This window comes from Miscanthus floridulus, unplaced genomic scaffold, assembly GCF_019320115.1.
Source record: "Miscanthus floridulus cultivar M001 unplaced genomic scaffold, ASM1932011v1 fs_806_3_4, whole genome shotgun sequence".
Taxonomy (NCBI): Eukaryota; Viridiplantae; Streptophyta; class Magnoliopsida; order Poales; family Poaceae; genus Miscanthus; species Miscanthus floridulus.
The window spans coordinates 31331-40025 of record NW_027097303.1 but is presented as its reverse complement, the minus strand read 5'-3'; the positions used below and the strand labels follow the sequence as shown (position 1 = coordinate 40025).

General features: G+C 52.8%; 1 protein-coding gene across 1 annotated transcript; it reads left to right on the top strand.

Moving 5' to 3' along the window:
• Window positions 1-3134: 3134 nt before the first annotated feature.
• Window positions 3135-4651, top strand: LOC136533201 (reticulon-like protein B9). Its single transcript, XM_066525772.1, has 5 exons — window positions 3135-3257; window positions 3398-3578; window positions 3826-3967; window positions 4083-4152; window positions 4251-4651. Exons 1-5 carry the CDS (start codon window positions 3170-3172, stop codon window positions 4412-4414), a joined length of 645 nt encoding a protein of 214 aa, XP_066381869.1. The 5' UTR covers window positions 3135-3169; the 3' UTR covers window positions 4415-4651.
• Window positions 4652-8695: the final 4044 nt, after the last annotated feature.

The following is an 8695-nucleotide window of genomic DNA, read 5'->3' as shown; positions in this document are numbered from 1 at the left end:
AATCAATCAAGTTTCACAAGAAAATTGTGGTAGGTGGCTTGTATTTTTAGGAGGCGAGCGCACCACTTGCTTCGCCTCGTATTTGTCTAACTGGTTTGCTAAGTGTTGTTGTAGAAATTTTTAATAGGCTATTCACCCCCCTCTAGCCATTAGGACCTTTCGCGGGTGTCGAATGCTCCCGTAGCGGAGCCGAGAGGTCTTGCAGTGATGTCGACCACTAAAAGACTGGTGCTTAGCACTCCTAGGGCGGTGCCGAGCACTCTAGGAGTGGTGCCGAGCGTTGCAGCCAAGGTGCTGAGCACTCTAGGTGCTGTGCTGACCACTCTAGCGGAAAAGGGGACTCCATCGATGCCGATCGAGTTCGCCTCACCTCCAAGCGACATCACCGAGTTCGTGGATGCCTTCCACGACGGTGAGGAGGTGAGGTTTCATAGGCTAGATGACATCATCGATGGCACAGGTTCCTTAGGCCTAGCGGGTCGGCTGCTCAATGACCTAGAGCTGCTTCTCGTCAGTGCAGAGGAACCACCCACATTCGCGCTGGCCGAGCATGATGCAAATTAACGACGGGTGATGCTGGAGGAGATGAAGGCGATCGAGGAAAATGAGACTTGTGAGCTCGTCGATCCACCTCTAGGATGTCGTCCGAATGGCCTAAAGTGGGTATACAAGGTCAAGCGGGGCGAGCGCGGTGCCATTGTCAAGCACAAGGCACGCCTCATTGCCCGAGGCTTTGTCCAGCGTGAGAGCATCGACTTCGAGGAAGTATTTACGCCGATAGCGCGCATGGAGTCTATCAGACTGGTGCTGGCTTTAGCAGCAGCGAAGGACTAGCGCGTCCATCACCTAAACATAAAATTGGCCTTCCTCAACTGTCGAGTTGGTGGAGATGGGTCTTTATTAGGCAACCTTCGGGTTTTACCGTCGAGCACAGGGTGCTCCGACTGCGCAAGGCGCTCTATGGGCTGCGGCAGGCCCTGCGAGCGTGGAACGCCAAGCTTGACGCCACGCTAGGTGAGCTTGGCTTCATGCAGTGCGCAACCGAGCATGCGCTCTACACACGGTGATGGGGGAAGGAGGAGCTCGTCGTCGGCGTGTATGTGGACGACTTGATCGTCACCGACGTGCGTGCGGAGGACATCGACAGCTTCAAGCGTGAGATTGCGGCTCGTTTCTGAATGAGCGATCTTGGCGCACTCTCCTACTACCTCGGCATCGAGGTGAGATAGGGGAAGGAGGCGCTAATGCTCGGTCAGAGTGCGTACGCCTCGAAGCTGTTGGAGTGGAGCGGCATGACTGAGTGTAAGCCGTGCATGACTCCGATGGAGGAGCGGCTGAAGCTGACGAAGGCCAGTACCACGGTGAAGATAGATGCAACACTCTACCGGAGCATCATCGGCGGTCTGCGCTACTTAGTCCACATGAGGCCGGACATTGCGTTCATCGTAGGCTACGTCAGCCGCTTCATGGAGGATCCCCGAGAGGATCACTGGGCCACGGTGAAGCGGCTGCTGCGCTATGTCAAGGGGATGATGGATTAGGTGATCGTCTTTTCCAAGACCGGCGGAAGTGGGCTATAGCTCACTGTGTTCAGCGATGCTAACATGGCGGAGGACATCGACGGACGGCGGAGCACCTCTGGCGTGCTCGTCTTCCTCGGGTCGGCACCAATCTCATGGCTGTCGCTGAAACAGAAGGTGGTGGCGCCGTCTACGTGTGAGGCAGAGTACGTGGCGGCGGTCACAGCGGCGTGCCAAGCTGTGTGGCTGCATCGGTTGATGGGCGAGCTGACCGGTGTGGAAGCTCACCCAACAGTACTGATGGTGGACAACCAGCCCGCCATTGCCCTCGCGAAGAATCCGGTTCTCCACGACCAGAGCAAGCACATCAACGTCAAGTTTCACTTCCTCAGGGACTGTGTCGATGGAGGCCAGATCGTCATCGAGTTTGTCGAAACTGGTCGGCATCTCGCGGATGTCCTCACCAAGCCGCTCGGACGTCTTCGGTTCATAGAGCTGCAGAAGATGATCGGCATGGTGGAGGTTCTAGGGTTAGCAGCAGGATTAAAAGAAGAATTGTAAAGTAATCTGCTGCTCTCCCTCTAACGCACGGTAGGGGCAGACGTCGAAAGGGCTCCCCTACTGCTGCACTGTAGTCGCGGCAGGGGCAGGCGCCGAAAGGCTCCCCTGCCGCACTGTAGCCACAGCAGGAGAATAAGCCAAAGTCAGCCCTGCTGTCACATCTAGTCACTGTAGCACAATGGCAGCATGGCATGTCTATATACTATGATTAGATTGGTAGAGTTGTATATATAGCTTCCCATTGCAACTCAATGAAGAGAGTGAGTTCAGTTTTGCCGTCCCCTCTGCAGAGCTCCGGCCAATGCTGGTGCTTATACTATGTGTGCGCTCTGTTCTCCCTCCATCTTCTATCTTTAGTCGTAGTGTGTGTGTAAACGCCAGTGAACGGTCGGCTCACCCGTGCGGGAGACCCCTAGGCCAACATTTATCCTGAAATCTTTTATGACAAACACTGAATCTCCTCAACTTATCGGCGATACCACCATCCAAGCAAGTCTGATTTGAACACAACCACAAACTATGCCCCGCGCTGCCCAATCAAACTTGCTTGCTCAAAGAGCCTTCGGTCAAGTTGATTCATTTCTTTCTTCTGAGTTATGTCACTCCCTTTCTTGTAGTGTTTAAGATGTTTAATTACTCCGTGGCGTATTGGAATCTTCTTCACAAGTTCACATGTACGTACAAGCTATATTTCGAGTAATCTTGTTCCTCCAAAAAAGAATCAAGTTGGTCATATTGTAAACAACCTCCGAATAATATATGGCTAGTTGAAAGTCTGAAAGATCTAGCTTTGCCTGCTCGATCACCTGCAAAAATTACTTAATTATGTGTCAACGAAAAACTGAGAAAATAGGTTCAAGCTGCCCAATCCGGGATAGCAAGGATTGGATCGGATCCCAGTTCCAAAAGCCACTCGCACGACAAAGTATCATCACCGAAAGGAAAATCCTCGAGGCAAAGCTATGCTTCGCTTTCCCCGGGCACCGGACGCCGTGTGGATCACCCAACCTGGAGCCTTATTATGCCGCGGCTATAAGAACTTGGCATCCTGAGCTGCATCCTCGAACACAGAATCAAACCGATCGAAAATGGAAACAGCAATGAACGGACACTACAGGGCACCCAAGCTCTTTGGCAGGGAAAGGACGCTCCACGCTGCCCTCGGTGGACGCAGAGGTGATTCGTTCTTGCGAGCTGAAACCATGCATGGACTTTATTGTTATATACGGGCTCGATCGATGCATGCGACAGATGCGCCCAACTGATCAAAGCCTTTCGTTTTCGTTGATAATAATCCGTGGGTGCACACTGCACAGCCGCGGACATCATCCTGTGGAGGGACTGGAAGGCGTCGGCGTCCATCCTCGCCGCGGCGACGGCGGCGTGGGGCCTGTTCGAGGTGGCGGAGTACCATTTCCTCACGGTGGTCTGCTACGTCGCCATGATCGGCATGCTCGTCTTCTTCATATGGACCAACGCTTCTACCTTCTTCAACCTGTAAGCAAGCACAGCAGCCTTCCAACTTTTTTGTTTTCTTCGCAGCCCAATTTTTTTCTTTTCTTTTGAGAGGAATTCTTCAAAGCCCAAGTATTCGGCCCATCGAGGTTCATACTAGTAGCATGAAAGCCCACACGACGTGAGGCCGAGACTAAGCCCGTTAAATCTGAAAACGGGCTGAAATGGAATGGTGCGAGAAAAAGGAGCACTGACGAGAGTCGTGAGATGTTTTTTTTGATACACGCAGGCCGGTTCCCAGAATCCCTGATGCTCTGGTGTCGGAGAGGGCCAGCAGGCAAGCGGTGCAAGACGTGCACCGCAGGCTGACCAGGTTGGTGGAGAAGCTCCACGACATCGCTTGCGGCAAGGACATCAAGATGTTCATCCTGGTGCGCCACTAATCATTGACCAACCTGCTGCCCATTCCATCTCCTCCTTTTCCTACCAAACAGCGCTAAAAATAAGCATCTGATCCTCAATCTGCCCGTGCGTTGAATCCAACAGACGGTGCTCTCGCTGTACATGGCGTCGGTGATCGCGGACTGCTTCAGCTCCCTGACGCTCCTCTACCTCGGTAATAACCTGCTGAACTGAGCCATTTTTCAGTGGTACAGGTTTCATCAGAAGGCAAAATTCGCAGCATCATGTCTTTTAATTTGCTGCCTCCTGCAGTGGTGCTGGGCACGATGACGCTGCCTGCGCTGTACGAGCGGTACGAGAGCGAGGTGGACCACCTGGTGGCCAGAGGCGTGCACGATCTGCGGACCCACTTCGCCGACATGGACTCGGGCGTTCTCAGGAAGATCCCGAGAGGCACAGGAGCTGCAACCAAGTGATTAGCCAAGGAGATCACGACTGACTGATGACTACATAACAAAACATGACATATGGTGTAACTATACTACATGTACAAGTGGATTAAGAACGCATGTCGCTGGTCCCATCCCACTGAAGGTCCAAAAGAAGTGTGGTTATGGTTACCCTGCCATTCGTTATTTATTAAGGTCTCAATTCAGCTGCACTTAGAAGCTGCTTGACAGGTTCATCAGAACATGGCCCTGAAAGTTGATGCTTAATCGCTGGTCATGCTACAGCCTGATCTGTCCGCGATACTGTAATCTTTTCACGGTGCCAGGCCATGACAGTACCTGATCCGCGACGTTCTCTGTTCTCTCTCTCTCTCTCTCTTCTCTTCTCTTCCACTGATCGAGAGGGGACGGGACGGTCAGGGTCATCCGGGCCGGCAACAGATGGGTATGGGCCCGACCCCGACACCCACTGGGCTCCACCTCCACGGGAGTACATCGACGCCGACCCGCGCACGCCAGCCGGATCATAAAAAGCAAGGCGTTCCGTGCGCCTCAGGGAACCAAGCCTGCCTGAGTGCCTGTGCCATGGTTGTCTGCTCTCTTTTGTTCTCCTGCCCCGGCAGAAATGCCTGGTTGCCCTGGCTGGCTAGTGGCTGTGGCTGTGGCTGTGGCTTGGGATGATCTCACTCGCTCCCAGGGCGTGGATAACTCATCTCATTGCCACGCGAACCTGACCCGCCTCTCTCTTTCTCAGTCGCTGTCGGCCCTCCGTGACATCGGCCACAGGCGAGACGAAGACGACCGTCTGCTTCTTTTAAGGCCTACGGAATACATACGCGCTTGCTTGTCACGTCAGGACAAGGAGAAACTTGTTTAAAGCGCTTCGTTCGTTTCGCTTGTTGGCTTAACTTATAAGTTATTTTTTTTCAGCCAACCAACAATATTTTTCTTTTATAATAAATTAGTTTTCAGCTTTAGCTTATCAACCAAGCGAATATGGCTTTATCTGCTTCATTGTAGTACGTACGAGCCGGTTTAAGATAGATAACCGTATCCACAACCTATGGAACGAGGGGTTGGTCGCCGAAACCCGTCACCGTGTGCCCAAACGAAACTGAAGGACAGCAACACGTAGTGGGAGGGCCTGATGGGCTCAGGTCCCCCCACTACCGTGACTGATTGATACACAAATACTCCGTATAAGTTTAAGCAGATCATCGTCCTGTTCATTTGGACTTGTTTGGCTGATAAGTCATGACTAAAAGTACTATTGGCTAATTTGGTGTAAGAAAAAAATATTTTTCATTGATGGAAAAAATACGGCTTATAAGCCAAACAAGCCTAAACAAACAGGGTGCATCTCCACCGGTCTATCTGGGCACTAAACAAGGCATCCATCCGTCATTGCATCCAGTGGCTCTAAGCTGCTTGTTAGAGAAAAAAATACTATATCATAGTTTATAAGTCAGTTATAAGTCGATTTATAACGATAGCCGAACATTCTTACAGAACACTGGAGGAGTAGCACACAGTATTGCGCCTGCGGCGAGGTGAGCACGCACGTACGGCCCCGCTCTGCGGCATCACGTCGTGTCGTGTCCTGCCTGCCCAGGGACCCCAGCCTTTTGGGCCTTTGTTTTGGCCTGCCTTGGCGTGCGGCGGCCGGTGGGCATGCAGGCAGCCGAGCCGGTCAGAAAAGAGGGAAACAATGGACGCGGCAGCCGGCAGCACTGCACGGCGTCTGCGTGCGGCGTGGTGGCGTGGTCCGCCGCAGCACGGTGCCATGATGCTCGCTCTCGCGCGCGCGCAAGCAAAGGGATGGGGTGGGTGTGCGAGGGGGGCGTGGATTGGACGGGAAAACCACGGACGCGCCGAGCCCTTTTCGGAGGCACGCTTGGCTCGTTGCCGTCCTCCTCTGCCCTCTGGTAAAGACGACGAGGGGAGGTGGAGGGATCCGAGGAGGAGAGGATCAGAGGAGAGCAACCTGCCACCTGCGATTGTCTCCATTGTGGTGCGCAAATGCAGTTGCTGGTCCTAGTACACGTAGTTTTCTCACCCGCTAATATCCGGCGACACGTCGGCGTTCTGATGGTCCGGAAGCTGGAGGACTCTGGGGTGATGTACCTGTTCCGATAACTGATCATGATCAAACATCAAGGGCCCGGGCGCATCCTCCAGAGCCGGACGGACGGGGGCAAACGAACGAACGTCACCACGTGGGGGGGTGGGCGCGCTGCTGCTGCTCTCGGCTTTTCTGCAGCCAGCGGTGCTGGTGTTTCTTCCTCGCCCGACTCGATCTCTGCGACTGCAACTCGGCCCTGTCCCCTGTTTCCACGTCACTGATTCAGCACAACCCTCGTGCCCCGAGGCAGATGCAAGGGCGGGCGGAGCGGAGGCGCAGGCGGGCCGGGGCACGGTCACGCGCCCCCACGTTCGAGGGGGGAGGGAGGGAGAGGGACGGCGCGCGGGTCGGCGTCGTCGGCGACATGGGCGAACGGGCCGTCGCCAGGAGCGGGCATGTGGCAGTGCCACGCGCACGCGGATCCCCCAACACACCTGATCGGTCAGGACTCAGGACCCGCCGGCCCCACGTGCCGCTGGGTCAGCTGGAATCAAATTATACGGGCCGGCCGGCCGTCCCTCGTGCCAGCGGCGCCGATCCGCCGTGTGGTGTGCGCGTACAGATTGCCGTATGTATCCCGAGACGAATTAGCTTCTCGGCCTCGGGTCACCGGCTACCGACACCTGCCTTTCGACACCGGATCCAGTATCAGATCTTCTCCATGTTTACTGTAATAACCCTCCATGTTTGGCATCAGCATCAGTATCACTAATTCACCACTACTCATGACTCATCAGTCATCACAGTGTACAGCTGGACCAATGACAGCGCGCCATGCGATCAGCATAGCACTGATATGATCCCATCCCATCGGATGACTCAGGTCATGTCGAGCGTTGGCCATAAAAAGGCGTAAAGCAGTGCTAGCGCGATGCCGTAAAGGCCATTATGACGTCCTTCTTGCAATCTCTTTGTTTATTTATGAACCACGCGGCAATGGAGGCTCGCTCGCCCTACAGTACGTGGGGATGGGGTGCACAGCCGTAAAGCGACGGCCGAGGAGAGCGATCATGAGATGGATCGATTAGCTTGGCGTTGGCGCCATGCCTAAAGAAAGTGCCACTTCTTCGTTGGCCGAAGCGATCGGCTAATGGGGAAATCTCCCTCCTCTCTCGGGGATGGTAAAGCGGCGCTGGATTGGATGTCGCTCGGCGAGGAATAAGATCCCAGCCAGCCAGTGGCAGATCACATCATTAGCACCGCATAACAAAGGATCTTGAGAAGAGGACCACCGCACCTACCCCAGTGGCCAGAGGCGGGATCCAACGGTGGGGGCGGGGGAGACTCGAGCCCCTCTACCCATACCGGAGCGGTGGAACCTCATGTGGAGCACCTATGAAATTTTAGGCAAAATTCTATAGTGTAGAAGGACTGAGACTTAAGATCGAGCAGCAGTGTTGTCTAGCCCTCCTGAAATATTGTTATTCAGCCGCCTGAAATATTTCCTAGATCCGCCGCTGCCAGTGGCCTCCCTTCTCAGGGCTCCTTGCCATGGTTTAAAGTATCAACGAGCGATTTCACGAAGGTCTGATCAAAAACATGCAAGGCCCTGATTGAATTCGTAGTGCTGATGAGAGATCCTTTTGGAGCACTCCCTCCAAACGAGATTCAGATATATGGCCCATTTGATTGAGTTTGTCAATCTACTCACTCTGTCCCATAATATAGTGTATTCTAGAAATTTTAAGATAAATTAAGAGAATATAAAAGACGTATGTATCCTCATTATATTTCCTAATCAGACCCTATCATCAACGTGATTAACAGTGATTGACTGATAAATGAAAAATATTTAATGCAATGAATGCTAGAATATACTATATTACAGGACCTCCGCTCCACTTCAGATAATATAATTTGTGAAACGATAATCCCAAATATCCAGAAAAATAAAACCCAAATTTGTGGGTTTGAATCTATACTTGGCGCGGGCACTATCAAGTAAAGAAAGATACAACAGGATGGTTTTATAAACATAAACGTTCTTGCTGGTTTGCTCTGGAACTAAACACCCCATGAAAACGACATATAGCATCAGATTCAGAGAAGGGCTCTGCTAAAGTTCAAAGCGAGATTGTCTGTGTGCTTAGAAGAAAATTGAGAGGTACACGGAACCAGAGCGACCAAGTAGCAAGAAAAAACAAGTCAATGTATTAAACCAAAAGAAACATATCAACATCAATATC

Coding starts and splice junctions, on each gene's coding strand:
- LOC136533201 (XM_066525772.1), top strand. CDS start 3,170: ATGGAAACAGCAATGAACGGACACTACAGGGCACCCAAGCTCTTTGGC. Junction 3,579..3,825: donor GCTTCTACCTTCTTCAACCT/GTAAGCAAGCAC, acceptor TGATACACGCAG/GCCGGTTCCCAGAATCCCTG. Junction 4,153..4,250: donor CCTGACGCTCCTCTACCTCG/GTAATAACCTGC, acceptor TGCCTCCTGCAG/TGGTGCTGGGCACGATGACG.